The 20,999-nt window shown below is 53.2% G+C and overlaps 1 protein-coding gene across 4 annotated transcripts in view; it reads left to right on the top strand.

Moving 5' to 3' along the window:
• The window catches only part of PRKCA (protein kinase C alpha), a 286,668-nt gene that overhangs the window by 227,873 nt on the left and 37,796 nt on the right, over positions 1-20,999 (top strand). For all 4 annotated transcript variants that reach the window (XM_059670054.1, XM_059670057.1, XM_059670056.1 and 1 more), the window contains 5 exons: positions 755-889; positions 1,119-1,215; positions 16,372-16,506; positions 17,282-17,455; positions 19,539-19,630. In XM_059670054.1, the coding sequence (XP_059526037.1) occupies positions 755-889; positions 1,119-1,215; positions 16,372-16,506; positions 17,282-17,455; positions 19,539-19,630 (633 nt within the window). The remainder of the gene's footprint in view (positions 1-754; positions 890-1,118; positions 1,216-16,371; positions 16,507-17,281; positions 17,456-19,538; positions 19,631-20,999) is intronic.

Here is a 20,999-nt window from a genome sequence, read left to right as displayed (position 1 = left end):
TCAATCTCTACTCTGTACAAAAAGTCTCTTACATTACAGATGATATAAAAGCATAAGGATCTTGTGAGGGTCAAGGTATGATATAAGAATTTGAATAATAACTTTTAAAGCATGAAATAAATGAGTAACACCGACAACGCCATTGCCACTGAAATGGGAAGGTCATCCTGACCTTTAAGCAGGGAAGACTTCTTGGAGGAGGTAGCATTTAAAGTGGGTCAGAGATAGAGAAGGTAGAGGAAAGGGGGTATAAATAAGTCAGGGATGACAAGGCACCGACAAGTGGTCCTCTTTGTAGACTAGAGCATAGGGAGCCATTCACCTGGGGTCAGCCATGAAGATAGCTCTCAATCGTATACAATAGAGGCCGGCAAGCTGTGCGCTGTAAAGGGCTGGATGGTAAATAATTTAGACTTTACAGGCTTACAGTCTCTGTTACAGGTACACAGTTTTGCTGTTCTAGAGTCAACACAGCCATAGACAATATGTAAACAAATGGTTATGGCTGTGTTCCAATAAAACTTTATTTACAAAAATAAGCCGTGGGCCGGATTTGTCCTGTGCTAACCCCTAGTCTAGAGCATTGGTTCTGCCAGAAGGCTGGTTCTTTGGTGGCAGTGGGGTGTCACAGGAAGAGAATTGAATATTGAGATTAATACTTGCATTAATCTCAAGCTCAGATCATGAGCATGGGGTATCTCCCAGGAAACCACAATCAAGACAATTGTGTGTGTGTGTGTCTGTCCGTTTGTAGCAAATTGAAACCTTCAGATAAAGACCGGCGGCTGTCCATAGAAATCTGGGACTGGGACCGGACGACAAGGAACGACTTCATGGGGTCGCTTTCCTTCGGCGTTTCGGAGCTGATGAAGATGCCGGCCAGTGGATGGTAAGGAAGCCCAGGTGATGATGTCTGTGTCCACCCAGGGCTGGTCGCCTCAGAACCTCAGAGCACTTAGAGATCTGGAAACCAGCGGGTTCCCGTCTGAAAGGACGGGGGCTGTGTGGTTGCCTGGCTGTCCTCCCCGTGGGATGCCTGCAGCAGCAGCCAGGCGCGAGGTGAGGGAGAGGGCTTGCTGAGCCCGGGACCTGACTCTTCTCCCTCCCGTCTCTGAAAGGTACAAGCTGCTGAACCAAGAAGAAGGGGAGTACTACAACGTACCCATTCCAGAAGGGGACGAGGAGGGGAACGCGGAGCTCAGGCAGAAGTTCGAGGTGAGGACACCCACACACCCTCGGGGCCCCTTTCCTTGAGAAAGCTTCGCTTCAGGCAGGGCCAGGCTGGTGTGGTCACATCCCACGGCGGAAAGGCAAAGAGCAGCAGCTTAAATGCTGCTCTTCCTCTTCGTTTGAAATCAGGAATATTCCCTGATCCGCGTTTCCTTTGCAAGCAGTTGGCATTCTGTGTCTCTTAGCATCTAGAGCAGCGGTTCTCAACCTGTGGGTCGCGACCCCTTTGGGGGTCAAACGACCCTTTCACAGGGGTCGCCTAAATACATCCTGCATATCAGATATTTACATTACGATTCATAACAGAAGCAAAATTACAGTTATGAAGTAGCAACGAAAAGAATTTTATGGTTGGGGGTCACCACAACATGAGGAACTATATTAAAAGGTCGTGGCATTAGGAAGGTTGAGAACCACTGATCTAGAGAATGGAGACCAAACGTCCTGGGAAGAGGACGCGGCTGATCTCTGCATAAGACACTGGTTCGCAGGTCTTGGGGAGCTGGGCAGGGCTCCCGTGAGGAGGAGGGGCTGTGTGCCTCCAGATGGCAGGGGTCACTGTGGCCTTCACTTGGGAGTGTGTTTGGGGGCGATTGGTTCGCCAGCATCTTCATGTTGGCTCTAGATCTGTGGGGAAGGCCACCAGCTCTCTCTGCTCCCCACTGGGTATCTGTGTTTGCCTTCTAGTGTTTTCTAGCAGAGGTACACAGGGATGAACGTTAGGGTAGGGGCAGCTTCAAGCAACTTTGCCAGGCACAGCCCTTTTCCTATTTGCTTTTTTCTTCACTTGTTGGATTATCTACTGCCTCCTCCACCCCAAGCTGAGGGCAGGAGCCCCATCCCCAATGCCACACGGCCCGTCTGAGGGACGACACAGCCTCACTGGCTGTCCCGCCGTGGAGCGGTCATTAGCGATCACAGGGGCGGGGCCACGGAGGGGCACGGTGTCGGGCATCACGCGGGGGGGCACCGCGTTGATGGCTGAGACGTCGCTTTGCGGAGGAGAAACGTTAACCCACTTTCAGTGCTCCATTCCAGGGCTTCCTGGTGAGTGGCCTTCCTGTTTTTCTAGGCAGCGAGTCCAGCTTTTTATAAAGGTCAGAGTTCCAAACTCAAAAAAAGAAACACAGACCAGAGGGCTTGCGGCCAAGAGTGCAGCATTTCGATTCTCCCCAGAGGCTGGTTAGCGGCCGTGTGTGCGCGTCCTGCCGGTGGCCGCCCTCCCTCCCGGGAGAGCCGTGCCCTTTGCGGTGGAGCACCGGCCGCGGGCGAGTCCCACCAGACGGGAAAGGTTATGTCCGCGGAGCGGCATGCGTGGGGCGCCTGGGAGAACTCGAATCCCAGCTTTCCCTTTGATGGTCTTTCAGCGTGTGCTTCCTAGAATCTGCTGGGATTCTGTTAGCGTGTTTGCTTAGAGCGTTTGTAAAACACGCTGCGAGAGACTGGGCAGGAAGCCCCGAGTGATGGTGTCAAAAGTCGCCGAAGATGTTACAACACCTGCTGTCCTGCATTTACAGGGAATGTCCAGGTCGGACTCCAGGCCGGGGTTTGCTCAGACAGCGGCTTTTTGTGGGGGTTTGTAAACGTGACTGTCGCGACATTTCCCCAGGACCAGACTGTTGAGAAGCTGGGGGACAGCCAGCCCTCCCAAATGGGGTGCCATGAGGCCTCAGGATGCACTTTGGGGGACTGCCTTTACCCCATGCCCTCCCGCTCAGGCCTCAGTCACAGTTGGATTGCTTCCCTGTCTCCAGCCCCCCTCTCTGCTCCTTTCTCTCCCTGGACCTGCATTACAGACTTGCTTTCCATCATACCCTTCTGCCCACACCTCACCCACTCTTTTATAGACACTTTCCCAGCCTCTGGTAACAGTCTCATTCAGCTGAGTGCAATGTGTTTTCATTTAAAAGTCAGTGGTGAGTCAGATCAATGAAACACCACCTGGCAGCTGGTCCTTCTAGGGGCAGGACTCACTCATTGAACAGCATCCCTCCTCGAGGGCAGCGATTTTCAACCTGTCCATGTCAGGGCACCCATCCTGCGTGCGGCACAGTTCTGCGGCACACCAAAAAATATATTCTACCTTTTGCTCATCTGACCAAAAAAAAAAATAGGCATAACTTGGATTCATTCACATTGGACAGCTATTGTATTGGCTGTTGTCATTTTTTTTTATTTGACAATCTAAAGGGAAGGAGGTCCGGGCCCCCAACTACATGGCCAGGTAGTCCATGTTTAAAATTCTTTTTTGTGGCACACCAGCTGGAAATCACTACTCTGGGCCATGCTTATTCTTTTCTAGAAAGAGTTCCCGAAATGTGGTTTTCAAATCCTTCCCCAGAAATCTGAAGTCATTGAGTCTGATGAAAGAAAGAACAATAATAAAACACCCGAGCAGTCATAACTCTGCCACTGTGCTTGTATTCATCTGATAAGAACATGGAAAAAATTTCAAATTTGTTGTTGATTTTAAAAAATCCTGGCCAACAGCATGATCAGTGAGTGAAGCTCTTAGGAGCCAGGGAAATTCCCGGGATGCCTGGAAATGACCTTACCCTGTAAGGCATCATCCCCTGAGAGCCATTCATCCGCCCGGAAGGCAGAACTGACCAGGACCTTGACCGCTGTCTCCCAGGCAGTGCGTCGGTGGGCCTGAACCTGTTCCATGGCCGTCTTCAAATGAAGCACAAGAGGTCCCTGAGTCAAAAACGTAAAGTACATATCTGTTCTTTGTTCAGTAATGTTCCAGCAGTGAACGGAAGCCAGCAGTCCCTCTGTCTGCCGGGTTCCTGTGGGCCCTGCTTCAAATCGTTTTGGAAATGAGGCGGGAAGCTGATTGAGGCATGAGCGTGAGGCCCCCTGTGCCAGTCGGCAGTCCTCCGGCCCGCCCGTCGCTGGCGAGGACATCAGGTGCCTGGGCTTCCTCCAGCCCCAGGCCTCCACTGCCTGCAGGGAGGTGCGTGCGAGAGCCGGAGAGGAGGGTCGGCCTTCCCTTCGCAGCGGCCGCAGGATGGTGTAGCCCTTGCTCAGCAAACCTCTGCTAAAAGTCATGTGATAGTTTAGGCTTTGCAGGCCTAAGGTTCAAAGTAAGTACTTATGAGGTAGGGGTCTCTGTGGCAGCTCCCCGCTCTGCCTTTGTAGCACAAAAGCAGCCACAGACAACATGGAAGCAAACGGACGAGGCCGGGCGCCAATAAAACTTTATTTACAAAAGCAGGTGGCAGACCAGAGTGGCCGGTGGGCCAGTTTACCAGCCCCTGGCTCAGCCCTGGACTCGGGTCAAATCCTGGCTCCTGCCCTTTGTTAACCATCTGACCTCCCTGTGCATGGCTGCACTGTAAATGGGAATAATGAGCAGCGCTGTCTTAATAGTAGTGTGGGTTTGTGTGTTTTTTTTGGTTTGTGATTTTTGTTGTTGTTAATTCTCACGGGGGGATATTTTTCCCATTGATTTTTAGAGAGAGGAAAAGGAGGGAGGAAGGAGGAAGAGAAGAAAAGAGAAACATCGCCGAAACCGGTTTGGCTCAGTGGATAGAGTGTCGGCCTGTGAACTGAAAGGTCCCAGGTTCGATTCCGGTCAAGGGCATGTACCTGGGTTGCGGGCACATCCCCAGTAGGAGATGTGCAGGAGGCAGCTGATCGATGTTTCTCTCCCATCGATGTTTCTAATTTTCTATCTCTCTCTCCCTTCCTCTCTGTAAAAAATCAATAAAATATATTTTAAAAAAAAGAAAGAAAGAATAGAATGCTAAAAAAAAAAAAAGAAAGAAAAGAGAAACATCTATGTGAGAGAGACACATCTCACATCCGTTGGTTGCCTCCCTCACACACCCCAACTAGGGCCGGAGGTCAATCCTGCAACTCAGGTATGTGCCCTTGACCAGGAATCGAACCCAAGAACTTTGGTGCACTGGCCAACGCTCTAACCACTTAGCACACTGGCCAGGGCAGTCATAGTGTTTTAAAAAGATTAAATTAGTCAATAGAAAAGTCCTCAAAGCAAACTTATATACAATCGTTAACTCTTATCATCATCATCAAAATGTTTCACTGCAGAAACTGGGTTAAAGAGGGTGGTGTTTGTGTGTGTGTGTGTGTGTGTGTGTGTGTGTCTTTTTTTTAATTCTGACGCTTCCCTAAAAATATTTTTTTTTTATTTTGAAAGTATGCTCTAAGAAATGGGCATGCTCTCTGTCCTGAAGTCGAGCCATTTTATGAAATAGAGGCTTATTAGAACATTACCACCATTTATAACATTGTTTCTGTGGGAAAATAGATCCCCATGTAAATTTAGATGGGTTTCTGGAACATGATGTGTTTGTGAATCGGGAACGTTGTGTATCTGGCAATGGGTCAGCTACTCTGGACAGAACAGGGTTTCGGCGGTTGTCAGGGAGTAGATAGCCTCCCACCGAGGAGTCGTCCGCACTGGCTTTGGGGTCCTCAGTAGAGACTCAAAAGTGAGCACATCGACAGGCGTTTGACGTAAACCACACGGAGAAAGGGCACAGCGTCAGGGTAGCGGCAGCCAGAGGTTAACCACAGAAACGGCACCGTTACTTGGTTCTGATTGTGTCCACGGGAAAGCTCAGTATCTCTGTTGTTTCCACGTTGCTCTTGTACAAAATCTGGAATCTGGACCGTTCATTCGCCTCTTGAGCTATGCCTAGCGGGTGGTATGGACATTCCACTTCCAGGCGGAAGGAAAGGTATCGTCTGGCCACGCCTTTTCCTTGTTCCCTACGTCTCCAGGGGATCTTAGAGTCCGCGTCCATGTTGTTGATGAGCGTGGGCATGTCCCTGTCGTGTTTATTAGCCAGTTGGGCCTTCCCCCGGGCCATGTAGACCACATCTACCTCCAGACGTGGGGTTGTCCTAGAATCAGGAAAATGGGAGGAGGCCTGGGGGAGGAGAAAGGCGAGGCGAGTGCCAGGACCACTTGTTGGCCCTTCCCCTGGAGCCTGGCCACTCCCTCCCCAGGTCCTGTTCCCTCCTCTGCCCGCCTCTCCTCTGGTACAGAGCCTTCCTCCTCCGGCTCCCAGACCTTCCCCCATCCTGCTTCCCGCCGAGAAATGGAGCGGAGGGCTGATGGCCCTACCTGGCGCCCTCAGGCCCACAGCACCTGAGGCTCGGCTCAGGAGTCGCTGCTCTTCTTCACTTTTCCTGTCTCGGTGTTTAACACAGTGAAACCTGAAATCCCTCGTTTGACTCCAGCATCCCGACGTCTGCTTCTGATTTGTCTGTCGATGCCTCTCTCGCTGCAAATGGACTTGAACTCATTTCCCCCGGTGGAGGGTGTGGGGTCGGGGAGGGCGCGCTTGCCTGCTGCACATGTTGCTGACAGTCACTGGAGGTCAGCAGCTTTCTTCAGTGAGGCACACCCTCCCTCCTGCCAGGGGGCCAGGCTCTTCATCGTTGTCATCATTTGTTTGAGATCAATTTTTTAAAACATGGAACAAAATAAGCTAAAAGCACACAGAGCCTTTTTCTGTCTTTCTCATAACTCGCCATTGGGACTATTCAGAACCGCATGGAGCCTAAACCCAGAGAGGCCAGAATACAATGGATGCTCATGGCCCATAAGCATGAGCTGCTCTGCGGGTGGGGAGAGAGGTCCGGACTCGATGGAAGGCCACCCTCCCGGTAGATGGCCTCTGCAGGTTGTCTGCGGGCCACGTGCGTGTCTCCTTTTATTTATTCCACGGAAACATTTTGAGACGGACCCTATTGCTGATGAACAAGCGAATAGGATCCCATTCCTATTCTAGTTGAAACACTTAAATTAACATAGAGGAGACTGTCGCTAGGTTATGTGTGGAAAGAGCCAGCAAGCACCTTTCTGTTTACCGTTATGGAAACTGGATTTTCCAACAGCCTCCATTGGCTTTGAAGACTTTATCTAATCAGCTCATTGGGGACCTTCAGATAAATTGTAGGTATTTGTTGATTTGATCAGTACTGCTGTTACTGTTACTATGGAAACTGAGTACTTGCCAATGACCTTTTGAACACTAAACAGAAAATCTATGGATTCTGCCTTTTTTTTTGGTAATCCCTCAGTAGTTTATTTACTTTCTAAACTGTGTGTTGTTAAGGGCAGGGAGGAGGATCTATAAAATGCACATCAGTTGAAAGATTTTTATTTTATTTTTTTGGTAATAAATGCATCCACTTCTCTTTTTTTAAGATTTTTTTCATTGATTTTGAGAGAGAAACATTGATGTGAGAGTGAAACATTGATGGCTGCCTCCTGCACGCCCCCTACTGGGGACCCAGCCTGCAACCTGAGCATGTGTCCTGACCAGGAATCTAACCATTTACCTTTCCATGCACGGGACAACGCCCCCCCCCCCCCCCAACTGAGCCACACCAGCCAGAGCAAGAGAGAGAGATTGTAATCTCTGTACTTCTGTTCTGCCTTGGAAGCAAAACCTTAAACTGAAATAGGACAAGGTTCTTTGTCCAGGTCCTCGTATCCCCAGCTCCCCAGACACTGATGCAGCCTGGCTGCAGAAAGAGTATGCCTGGCCGGGTGGGCGTGGCGTTCACAAGGACTCGGACCACCGAGGCCTCAGAGGACTCAGACCGCCGGCTCCCAAAGTGAGGCCCAGGCCATGCCGAGCATCTCCCGGGGCATCTCAGCCAGTCCAGGGTCCTCTATACCTGGAGGCATTCAAGAAGCTAGGGCCTTTCTGTCAGAAAGGGGCCGGAGCAATGCCAGATGGCATTTCCCCTAAGGTTCTTTCCAACAGCAAGATGCCAACAAGGATGTTTTCATTGCTATTGTTGGTTCCCTTTAATCTCGACATGGATTAAGATCTCGCCTAAAATAGAGCTTTGGGGTTGGAATAAAACGGCCTATTTTGAGAAAAATTATAAATAGATGTGTGATTATGGATTTAAAGGACCACAATTACATGACGTAATGGAAGACCATCTATCCCAGCGGTTCTCAACCTATGGGTCACGACCCCTTTGGGGGTCGAACAACCCTTTCACAGGGGTCGCCTAAGACCATCCTGCATATCAGATATTTACATTACGATTCATAACAGTAGCAACATTACAGTTATGAAGTAGCAACGAAAATAATTGTATGGTTGGGTCACAACATGAGGAACTTTATTTAAAAGGCCAGCAGGTTGAGAACCACTGATCTATCCGCACCTGTTCCAAGGGATGTGAGATCCACAGTATGACCCGCGTCCTGTCTGAGTAGTCAGAGCCTCCCGCGTACAACGCGTCATTGGTTTGTCTCTGATCTTCGCTCTGTCCAGGCTCAGGGAGGTTGTGGCCCTTTCAGGCTGTGGAATTTGGGTTCAGAAAATCAGCTTCTCTCTCCGAGTTTTCTCCCAGAAAATGAACTTGTAGGATATTAATCCCACGACCGATCATAGGGAATTCTGTTAGGATGCCTTCAACTTACTTGTCTCTCATTGGTCCCTGAGGAAGTGACGTCATCGCGTTAGGATGGGTTACTGTAGACAGAAGTTGAAAGGTAAAAAGAGGTAAATCTGAAAAGCAAAACCTGGTTACCTGGCGTTTGGTCCTCCAGCTGCCTGAGCAGTTTCTGTTTCACCATCATCTCGGGTACTTTGAGATACTGCAGAGCCTCCTAAATCATCAGGAAAAGACTAATTTCGTTACAAATAGTGTTCATGGTCAGTGGGTTTGGTTTTATTCTCATTTATGGAATAATGGCCGTCTACGTATAACATGATCAGGTGACTCGGCTGCTTGATTAACCAAATGCCCCATTACTCCATCACACGGACTGGCCAGAAGCAGAAGGAACACATGTGGAGGGGGAGAAGCTGTGTGGGCACGTGAACGGCACAAGGGAGAAGGGAGAAGGGAGAGGGGCGCGGCTCCCTGTGGTTCGACACCCACCCTTCGTCCCGCTCAGTACGCAGTCATGGCTGGTCCCCAAGGACCATTTCTCTCTGGTGTCCGTCTGAAAAGAAACGTCTTCCTGACTCTTGCCAATGGTGTGGGTGGGCAGCCAGATTGGCACAAAACTGATGGCTTGGGGGCGGGGGGGCAGTGTGGAGGAGAGGCAGCCATGGTTTTATTTCTTTTCTTTTTTTTAACATCTTTATTGATTTTGAGAGAAAGAGAGAGAGAGAGACATCGATTGGCTGCCTCCTGCACACCCCCTACCAGGTATCCAGCCTGAAACCTGGGACTGTACCCTGACCGGGACTGAACCAGCAACCTTCTGGTGCACACGATGACACCCAACCAACTGAGCACACAGGCCAGGGCATGGCCTCATGTCCTATTAGGGGTGTGCCTTCTGTGCCCCAGTTCCCCCAGGCCCTAGCAGTGTGTGGGTGCTCGTGGGGGCACAGTAATTAAATTATTTTAAATTTCATTAGCTTTTCCTCTGCCTGTTGACATCCTCCCCATCCACTTCCAAGGCAGGGAACATCCTGTCCCCTCCCCTCCACCCAACCCCTCCCCCACCCCAAAGCTCCTCCTCAATGATCCCCTGCCGCCCTGGAGACCCACCCTTACAGCAAACACTAGGACCTCTTGCCAGGGCAGGAGGGCTACTCCCTCCCAGTCTCATCTGTGCGAGGTCCTACCTACTGTCCCTTTGCTTCCTCGCTGCCCGCTTCCCTGAGGAGCAATCTCTCTTCTGATGGCCCAGCCTGGCAGCAGCTCCTGAGCTCCACTTACACCCCCGTCACTGTAGCGGGGAGAAGCTCCCCACAGGGGAGGCAGGGAGTTGCAGTCCATTTTACGGATGAGGAAACTGAGGCCTCTGCCGAGTCAACCGTACCACAACCGGAGTTCCAGCCACGTCTGATGGACTGCGACTTCAGCAGTTGACCCCCCTCCCACCCCGCCAGCTTCCCCCGTCACCCCACTGGCGCAGGGGCCCCGAAACAGCCCAGAGCCGTGCAGCTGCCACCCGCCTGGAAGCAGGTGTCCCTTTGAGCTATAATTAGGCTCCTCATTTTAAAAAACTGGTGTGGCTTCAAAACACTCAGTGAAGATGGGATGAAATCAACAATTATGTAAATTTTGATTATGCTAAATGTAATTGCCATGGCCCCGCTTTCAGAACGCCGGCGGCCATCAATTAGAGACATTTATAAAAAACTTACTTTGAGTGATTAAGCAGACATATGAGGATCACCTTTCTCTGTGGGCACCTCTTCGGCTAGGTGCCCAGTCCTGCCCACCTCTCCTGAAGGCTGCAGACAAGCAGAGAGAAGTGTCTGGAACCGTCCCCAGGGACCTGGGCTTTATTGCCAGTTATGGCTCTTTTTTTCTTTCTTTTTAATTCAGGAGATGCCATTCCGTGGTCATTTAGCTCCAATTGAATTTCCCCGGTGGTGGCTTTTTTATTGAATTCTGTCCTCATATGACTATCATCATTTCTCATTATTTCTCAAATTGCTCTGTGATTCTGCCTTAAAGATAAACCCGTGGCTCTCGCAGACCCCTCCAGGGCCCCCGGAGACCTCGGAGCCTCCCTTCCCCTCTTCTTGTACTGTGACCTGCACAGCCTGGGCCCGGCCATGGTTAGATTCAGAAGGCAGAGATGTGTCTGGTTGCGGGGGGGTGGTTGTTTTCTAGGAATAAAGCACCTGGAGATCCTAAAACACACCCGTGGCATCAGGCCACACCCGTGGGCTTCCTGCAAAGGCCCAGCTGCCACGTGAGAGGTTTGAGCCGACTCTGTGAAGGGATCGCTGGGCAGATGGAAGCTCTGCGTGGTTTGTGCCGTTTTGCAGCATTTATGGGAACTTGGCTCCTGTGGGCCAGACTGGTCACCTTAGGCACAGTTCTGCTGAAAGATCCCACTCAAAATGCAATCTGTTCAGCAAACAAATGCCACAAGAGGGCAGTGAAGATTTGCAAGTGAAAGGTCCCGTGGAAACCTGCACGCAGGATGGCGGTGAACTTGTGCCCGCATCTCTTTACTTTTGATGAATGTGGAGGTGGCATTACCTCGGGCCCCCAATTGTCCTGTGGTTCTGGGGTGCTGAAAAGGTCAGCCATCAGGGTTCCCCTAGGTCTGGGCGGCTCCCGCAGGCTATTCCGGCATATTTCACACCCACTCTGCGTCCTTCGTCCTTCGTGCGGAGAACTGCCCCCTTCTGAGCAGCGCTGTCGGCAGGCAGGAAGGCAGTTGACTGTGATGCGTTCCTGCGGCTTCTGATCCCGCCACGGCCAGTTCACAAGTCAGCGCAGTGTCGGTTCCCGCGGGGAGCATTCCTCGCAGGGAAAGGACATAGGATCCCAAACCTATTAAGTGCCAAGAATCCTCTGACGGTAACGTGCTCACTCAGGCCTTTCTAAGGCGCCATCAGACGAATGTGCACTCAGCTCCCTGGTAGGAAAAAATGCCGTCTTTTTGCAGATGGGAAAACTTAGAAATAGGGTGTTTTTGGTCTCTGTATCCTCATGTAAGTCTGGACTCTTAGCAGCTGGGCAGAACTAAGGGTGGCAGCTTCCTAGGACCCATGTAGCAGGTGAGACAGGTCGCACTGCTTCCGCCTGTTAATGACAATCCGCCAGCCTAGGGCGTGTGTCAGTGTTCATCCGACAGCTCTGCGGGCGACGGGAAAACGAGGCTGGTGGAAACAACACAGCTGGAAAGTTGAGGTGCATCATACTCGGTCCAAGAGAACCAGGCACTCTGATTTCCACATCGGGCAAAGCACCAACATGTCACAGGTCCCACCTTCCTCCTCAGAGGGTGGCTCAGTTGCCATGACAACAGAGGCCCACCGGCTTCCTGTGAATTTGTTTCCACAGGGGCAACGGCATAAATGGATGTGTCCATAAAACTCTTTCTCATTAAGAAGATGACTTAATGTGGTTTCCCTTCCATTCCTGCTCCACTGAGTAAGCGCTGCTCTCCCCGCGCTGTGTGGCCGGCAGGCAGCTTTTTCCAGGGCTCATCAGCAAACCGCACCTCATGAGCAGACTGGGTCGTAATTTAATTCAAGTGCATTTCAGGTTCTTAATTGGGGCTGTTCTGATAAGTTAGCAATGACATACAGAAGTTTTACTTAAATCTAATTGCAAATGAGGATGAATACACTGGAGAACCACATGATCCAGGGCTGGGGTAGGCAAATTGGAGTCTGCCGGGCAAATTCTGGCTGCTGCCTGTTTGTGTAATTTAAGGTCTTACTGGGACACAGACACGCTCCTTCACTCATTCGTTCGCGTGGGACAACAGGGACAGTGCTTGGTTTGCAAAACCCCCAAAATTTCTTACCTGTCCTTTCATATTTACCTACCTTCTAGCCAGGAGCCCAGGGAGGAGGACTGGTTTAGACACATCACTGAGCCCCCCTGGCCTCAGTCTCCTCCTCTGTGAAGTGGGCGGCCTCGCTTAGCTCATCTCCAACTTCCTGTCAGATACTAAAAGCTCCCTCACCCTGTGCTGTGGGTTAAAGACGACACCCGGGTGGAGCAGCTCTTCGCACAGGGGCACGGTCCTCTGCAGGGAGATGCACGGCCCTGTTTCAAGGACGGATACAGAGGACATGCGTTCCGGTCTTCCTCCCCCGGCACGGCCACGCCCCTGTGCAGTGGCAGGCAGTGGAGCTAGTTCTCTAGTCCTCCGTGTCTCCACCTGCACCAAAGGCAGGTCCGACCTTCCCAAGGACCCTCCTACCCTGACCGTCTGGTTCTGAGGAACTCCTCCCTCCCCCAGCAGGTGCCAGCGGGAGAATGAGGGATGCACCCCTATGAAATGCTGGTCACCTTTGAACCCCACTCCAGGAGGAAACACAGGTGTTGCCACCGTTGGCCCCGGGCCCCGGGCCTCCAGGTCAGAGCTGTGGATTGGATCGCCCAACCTGAAAGAGAAGTCCTGTTAGAACTTCCAGTCATGAGATTAGATACGAGACCCAAAAGGAACCAAGGTCCCGCCTTCAGGAGTGAAGCCGACCCTTGGGGTTTCCCCCTTTGACTCTGCAGGGTCAGGAGAAGAGATCTGGCCTCGTCCACCAGTCTTTGCACCACCGACCCCTCTCGCCCCGGAGTTTCCACATCAGGAATCTGTCCTGGGGAGACCAGGGGTGTGCAGGGAGACAAGGGTGTCCATGTTCATCGGCAACAGTGATCGAAAACAGGAAAACCGGGGACAAGCGAGCTGTCCAACAGGAGGGGACTGGTTCCGTGAGCCGCAGGGAGCCCACAGCGGGGCATGTGCAGTCACGAGAGTGCTCATACAGAAGAAGCCCACGTCGCCTGAAGGGGAAAAGGGGCCACACACAACATAACTATCCTATATATGTCAGAGAAGGAAACATGAAAACGAGAATGAGAAGAAGAATATCCACCAACATGGTAACGATGATGATCTCTGGGTGATAAAATGATGGCTATTTAAAACTGTCTTCTCTTTTTCCTCATCCGTGCCTGTTAGGTTTTCTAAAATGAGCATCTATTACGTATAACGAAAAGCAGCGTCGTGGTAGAAATTACATAAGGGCAACCATTCTTCCTTTCAAAACGCTTTCTATGAAAAGGGACTGCCTTCTGCTGTGTCCCTTCACCCACTTGCTCTAAAAGTGTTTGAGGGCCCTGCCCCAGGCGCTCTGCTGGGCGCCGGCGCCACATCCGTGCACAGCGCAGATGAGGACCCTGCGTGCCTCCCGGTGTGGGGAGAAAGGGAAATATGTAACGGGTCGTGAGGAGAGCGTGAGGGGGGACAGGGTGCCGTGCTGACTGGGGCGGGTGGGGAAGCTCAGGCTCGAAGCGTCACCCGAGCCGAGATGGGAGCACGCCCTGGGCCTGCACGGGTCCGAGGAAGCACGGAGTGCGAAGGCCCTCGGCGACGAGCAGGCTCGGTGTGTTCCAGGAGATGAAACCTTAGCCAGCGACCAGCAGGCATTTTATGCACCCAGGCGTGCTCCCCAGGAGCCCAGGATGGCCATAAAGGAGCAGAATCTGAATCCGTTGCCTGGTGGCCGAGCAGGAGGTAACAGGCTCCGGGACTCATGGCTGGTTAGAGACACAGGCGCGGCTGCACTCCATTAACGGAGTCACTGAAACACCTTGTTAGTCCTTTGGGTTGTCGGCTCCAGGAGCCACGTGACTTCCCTGAGCTAACGCTGCCGTGGCTGCAGGTGAACGGCTACCTTAGATGTAAGGCGCTGTGCTGAGGTCCCGGTTGTCCATGGCATCGCCGTTTCTGTTACCCATGGAGCGGCACCGAAACGCCATCCGCCTCCTATTGCTAGGGCTCTTGGGATGAGCCCTGAACACAGAGCATTTTCATCGTAGGGAGAAAAGTTTAGAAGAAACACACAGTATTCATCTGCTCCTTGGTTGGTCGCCGTTGGCCGTCCACCCTCGGGATCTTAGAAAGAAGCTTCCATTGTTCCCGGTCCCTCGGTCTACACTTTTCAGACATCTTCGATCAATACCTTCTTCCAAGCCGTGTTTTCTGTTAGGCAAGAGGACACAGCATTGCCGGAGACATTCTCAGAATAGGTTGGAACGGACGCAGGGATAGTGGAATGGAGTTGAACTGTCCAGCATTCTTTGGAGGGTCACCCGAAGGCTCTGTGGTCATAGGATGGACCCCTGGGAGACCTGGAATTCTTCGTCTCTGCATTCTCACGGTAATGAATCTTTGGGGTTAGGTTCCTACTGAAGAGTTCTTTCTCTTGGGCGCTGTCATCTCAGCGGCTGGTGACTTAGGACTCCACACTTTCCCCTGGTCTTCATTCTGTCTTCCCACATCCCGCAGATAATACATCGTCATTATGCAAAACCCCAGCGTTGCAGAGTAGCTATGGTATTAAGTGAAACCATTTGGAATTGCCATTACTGTCAGACAGACAGTCCCATCTCATCAGTTACAAATGTTCCAACTGAGTAGAAAACGAACATCCCCCGCGATCCGACCCCTCGTAGCGACCCGGCGTTGTAGTTTGGCACATCCACCGCTCACGTTTAATTTGAAAAGTCCCCCACAGTGAGCTGCAGAGCCTCTCGCGATCCAAACATGGGCTTTAAACGCACCCGCACGCCTCCACCCCACCTCCGAGAATCGGGTGGGGTGGGAGGGCGGGTGCTGTCCGGTTCACTTGTCCTGATGTGCGTTACAGAAACAGCAGCACAGGAGGGGAGGCCGGTCTATGTGTCATGGCAGCTCAGGTTCTGTGGTTACAGAGCATCCGTGTTCCCTGTGGCCCCTAAGTCCCACCTCCCACGTGCGCTGCCAGCAGGGTTGAGTTCAGCTGTACTCAATGCTTTTGACCTTAAAGCAGAAAAGTAGGGCCCGTTTTGTTGTTTTTTTCTACCCTCCCCCCCCCCGCCCCCCCCCCGTGTTTTAATATCTCTGCTTAACTGGGCTGCTCAGCCCCTCCGAGCATGCATCCAGGCCACGAGCTTTGATCCCTATATAGACCAGTTTTGTTTTGTTTTTATAAAATATATTTTTATTTCAGAGGGGAAGAGAGAGGGAGAGAGAGATAGAAGCATCGATGATGAGAGAGAATCATCGATTGGCTGCCTCCTGCTGGCCCCCCACCAGGGATCGAGCCCGCAACCCGAGCATGTAACCCATGTAGCTGGGAATCGAACAGTGACCTCTTGGTTTATGTGTGGATGCTCAACCACTGAGCCCACCCACCGGGTGTTACTGTGCCTCTTAAAGGAGCAGTACATCGTCCCCACAGCTTGCCACGGAGGTTCCTCTCCAGGGGACGTGGTCTCCCTTTTGTCAGGGGCACGGTTTCCTTCTGCAGGGGAGCCTTCTGTTGGAAAATCTACCAATAAGGAAAAGATCAGCGCAGTTTATTCCTTTCCTCGCATGGTAACTGTGGGAAGCCCCCCCTTCCCCAGCCGTTACGTCTGTATCCCGGGGTGAGACCCAGCCTGCCCTGGGCAGAGCCCCTGACTTGGTTCTTGGTTAACCAGAGAGTTGTCTCTGCATAGGTCAGGGCGGCTTCTGGGCACTTTCCAAGTGTTGCCCTTCGCGTGAGTACAGCCAGTGAGTGGGAATAGATATGTCTCCTCAGGCCCCTCGCCCCCCTTCTCGCCGCCTCCCACCTCCCCCCGCCCCCCAGGGCATCAAGCCTGGTCACAGTGTTTCCTGTCTGCCTTTTCCCGGGGAAGGAATGTCTGACTGTGTGTCCCTGTCTGCTTGTTGTTCAGAAAGCCAAGCTTGGCCCCGCTGGGAACAGAGCGTACGGCCCCTCGCCAGACAGGAGACTTTCCAACAACCTGGACCGCGTGAAGCTCACCGACTTCAATTTCCTCATGGTGCTGGGGAAGGGGAGTTTTGGGAAGGTAAGAAGGAGGGCCCGGCCCCTGCCGCAGCCGGGCCTTGGTCCCACGGGCCGGGTCTGCTCGTTCCTCCTGGCGCTTCCGGAGCAGCCTTGCAGGTTCCCCTGCTCCCTGTCCCTGCGTCTCAGGTGCTTCCCACCTCATTTCATTACAAACAGCTGCATCCGAACAGCCACCGAGGGTCGCCGTGCAGCACCGTGCATCTCGGTGCTCGGAGCAGAGTGGGTGCTCCACGGTGTTGGCCGAGTGAATAGCTTTCACGCCTGAAAATTAAGCCTTGACTTGTAGTCAGTGAATGGAATCATTACGAGATGCCGAGCTGGGCGTCTTCAGCCTGTGTGTCCGCATTTGGCTTTTCTGGCCCCAAATCTCACCCCACATGCAGGAGCTCATTGCTGCCCTGCCTGCTTCTTTGTCTTGGTTCCTGGCTCATGAGAAGCTTATGAAAGTCAGTCCCTTTTTTGCCCTCAGGATGCTCCCAGAGAAATGCACAGTCCCACCCCAACGCTGATAATGTCGTGTATTCCTATTAGCAGCCGCAACAGCGCCATCGTGTGGCGACAGCCTGCACAGGGTGCAAATCTGGCCGCCTTAAAAGAAACGGCCGCGTGCGGGAGGGATTTAATTGGCAGTGACCTGCGATGTTTCATAGTTTGCACATCAAGTGGAGCTTTATGAATGCTTTCACGTCACACGCTTCCATCGTGCACGCACTGTCTCACCGACCGGGCTGCCCCCTGCCCCAGCCGGTCTCAGGTGGCCCCTCCTCTGCTCTCAGGTGATGCTGGCGGACAGGAAGGGCACAGAAGAGCTCTACGCCATCAAAATCCTGAAGAAGGACGTGGTGATCCAGGACGACGACGTGGAGTGCACCATGGTGGAGAAGCGCGTGCTGGCCCTGCTGGACAAGCCCCCGTTCCTGACGCAGCTGCACTCCTGCTTCCAGACCGTGGTAAGGACCCGGCACCCGGCACGCTCGGGCCGCCCCGAGCCCACGCACTGTCCTACCCACCTTACTTTGCAGAGAAGGTTGGAGACCGCTCAGCCCTGAGCCTTCTCCGCCCGGCAGAGGCGACCGGGGACAGCCCCTCCGCCTGGTGCCGCGGTCAGTTCGGAGCGTCCCCTCCTGGTGGGGTGCCCTACTTAGAGAGTTGGCATTCGTTCCATTTAATTCAGCAAACGTTTGCATCAAAGGTTTTCTTCCTGCCAGGCAATGTGCTGGGACTTCGAGATGGAGCAACAATAAGATAACTCAGAGTGCTGGCTCGGTAGCAGGCCAGCCAGCCAGCTGCAAGCGTTGCCTGGGGACTTTCGGAGGCTCGGTTTTGTAAAAGAGTGTGTTCCTTTTCAGTGCACACAGCAGGGGTGGGCAATCTGGCCTGTGCTGTTCAGCCTATGAGCTCTAAGAAAGGTTTAAGAAGCAATAAGAATTCCATTTCGTGGCATGTAAAAGGTAGATGGAGTTCAGGTGTCAGCGCCATGAGAAGGTATCTTGGTGCACAACCAGGCCCAGACAGTCACCATCGTCAGTGGCCGCCTTTCTGCTACGAAGGCAGAGTTGGGTAGTGGCAAAACACGCACACAACCTACAGTATTGACTGTCTGGCCCTTTAAGGAGAAAGTTTGCTAAGCCCTGTCCTAGGCAGAGGATAGAGAATATTCCGGAGCACTAATCAGCTAGTGGCGGGACTGGGCCCTGGCGTGGTGCTTGCAGGTGGCCTGCAAGAAATCGGAACTCAGAGGTGGCAACCCCACTGCTCAGTGCGGCATCCCCACTGCTCAGCCACTCTCCTCGCTAAGATCGGGCTCAATCATCGGTCACTGTAACATTACTGTGTGGCGGTTACAACTCCCTCAGCCAGAAATTGACTTTGTTTTCTGTCTCCCTTTAAAAATCTGGGAGGCGCCCCCTTAAAGCTCTTGGATTTTAAAATCTCACAATGGCAGCGCAGCCGCACAAGATCAGACGTGGGGTGCAGAGCCAGGCGCGGCCATCATGTGCCCGCCTCGCGCTAGGGCCCGGGCGGGCAGCTCCCCGCTCCCAGCAGCATCCGAGTAGCACTGAGGAGAGAGAGACAATGTGCGAGGAAGAGAGAGCCGCGTCTTGAATCCCAGCCCGGATCCTGTAACCCTGGTTACGCTGATTAAGCTCCAGAACGCTACAAAGCAGAGAAATAAAGATGAAATTAAAGTTCATAACGGCGAGGCTGGAGAAGGAAGCTCCCGGAGCCGTTTCCTGCCTGGTGGCAGCAGCTTCATCATTTCTCCTTCCCTGGGCAACACTTCAGTGTTTCATAACCTCTGAAATGGCGATGTTTTCTAGAAGGGAACAGAGGCCAGCTGTCAGCTGGGCATGCTGTCCCTGTGACCCCGGCTCCGTCTCCCCTCTGTCCCAGCACACTGCCCTCAGACGAATGCATATTTATTTGGTTCTATGATGTGTGCCTTCCTGGGGCCAGCGCTTAGCATACCAGTAAGAGAGGACATCAGAGCCACGCGGGCATATTATGGATGCCAAAGCGCTTTTGATTCGCCCCTCCATGTGCGGTCTCCTCCCCCACAGTAAATGTAGTTGAGCATTTATCATGCATACGCCCAACCTGACTCTCCGGGTTTGTGTTCAGAAGCACCCAGCTAACCATATGACTGCATTGCTCTCGCATGCCTCTTCGTGCAGAGCAGAAACACTGGTTGAAACTAAATAATTGGCCCCTGTGGATTCCTCAGTCGTCCCTAACTTAGGGCAGTGTTCTGTGTGTGGGAGCAAAGGGTAGACCATTTGAGGCCATGACTGTCACAGGGAGCATATGTGACCAGAGGGGCCGTGACATCCGAGTTAGGTACTGACCACCTCCCCAGGGCCCTCACGCAGTAGGTCCGTGACTTACTCTTCACTTGGGAAGAGACGTGTCGAAGGGCGGCCCTGAGCGGACTGTCAGCGTGGCCCACGCTTCCCTAAGAGAAAGCCACGCCGGTCTGGGAAGCATGAGGGGCGCCCTCCCCCGCTCAGCTCACCTGTCGCACTTGGCCTTCAGGATCGGCTGTACTTCGTCATGGAATATGTCAACGGCGGGGACCTCATGTACCACATCCAGCAAGTAGGAAAATTTAAGGAGCCACAAGCAGTGTGAGTATTTTAAGTCCCTTAGTTTAGACACACAGCAGCCCCAGCTGGAGCTCCTGGCTGGGTGAGATGCCGGTGGGCTCTGCCCAGTTCAGGGGAGGGAGGGCTGTCACCTCTGGGGGTGGGGGGGGGGGGAAGGTTTATTGGCGGGGTCCATCTCGGTGTGTCCTAAGGAGAGGGTTACATGCTTCTTGTAAGTGCATCTTGTAAGTGCCGTCCGCCCTTGTTGGTTGGCTCAGCCCCTCTGCCCCTCAGTTACTGGACTCGTTCGTGGTCATGCGCACCCACCACGCCCCAGGCAGCGGGACGGTGAAGGCGTGAGCGGCCCCTGCCCTGGGAGCTCACCCTCTGGCCGGAGTGGGGGGACTCACTCGACAATTGTAACGCGTTGCCATAACGTTAAAGGTGGCCCAGGACACCATGCAAACCCCCAAAAAGCAGGGGGTGAGGGAAGAGCATCCTGGGGATTGCCCATCGCAGAGGCTCAGGATGTGGAGGGGCAGTGGAGGGGATACTCAGGTGACACTCCCAGTGGGTGCCAGGCCGGGGGATGGGAAGGTAGGTGTGGCCACGAGGAGGGGGAGATGGGAGGGCGGTGTGGCTGGTGAACTCTATGGAGAGCAGAGAACAAAGGGAGGGACTCGTGTGTTTGAGAAGTCTCTGGAGGAAGAGAACCAGACGTGGCGACTGTGCGGGTGAGCAGAGAGAAGCCTCTTCATGTGACGCCCCATTTTAGGGGGGGGGCAGCCCGCCAGGAGGAGGGGGTTGGGGGGGAGAATCGGGAGCCCCGTTTGGAAGGTTTCATTGGGACACGCCTTGGATGCCGGGATGGGCATCAGCCACGTGGGAGAGAGACCGGCTCCAGGGCAAGATGGAGAGTCTTCCGTCCAGAGGGCAGGCGTGGGTGCCTGAGAAGCCATCCCCCTTCTCAGGCCGGGAAGCCCCAGGCAGCACAGGGAGCAAAGCTGACACAGCACTTCCTTCCCCTCCACGGGGACCCCGGTGGCGTGTGTCCCGAGGGGTCCCGTCTGCACGTGTTCATGGGACTCTGGCTGACATTCATGGGAGAGTCGAGTCGGGGATGCTGGTCTGTGTGCAGGGCCTGCCCCGGGGGAGGTGGCGCAGGCCGCTGGGGAAGTCCGCTAGCAAGCGTAGAAAACGTGGAGGCGGGTTTCATTCTCCTCCGTTTTCAGGAACGCCTGCCCTTACCCCCTCGCTCGTGTTGTCCGTCAGAAAGTCTTGGCGTGCTCGGACTGCCGAGTGAAGCAGAGCTACAGAGCATGGCGCGGAGTAGCCACCTGTGTTATAAAGTGCCAGAAAGGGCCAGTCCCCTTTCATTGTATTTGTGTTGCCAGGAAGGTTTTATTTTTAA

The sequence above is a fragment of the Myotis daubentonii genome, chromosome 16 (genome assembly GCF_963259705.1).
Source record: "Myotis daubentonii chromosome 16, mMyoDau2.1, whole genome shotgun sequence".
In the NCBI taxonomy this organism is placed as follows: Eukaryota; Metazoa; Chordata; class Mammalia; order Chiroptera; family Vespertilionidae; genus Myotis; species Myotis daubentonii.
This window is presented reverse-complemented; position numbering and strand designations above follow the sequence as displayed.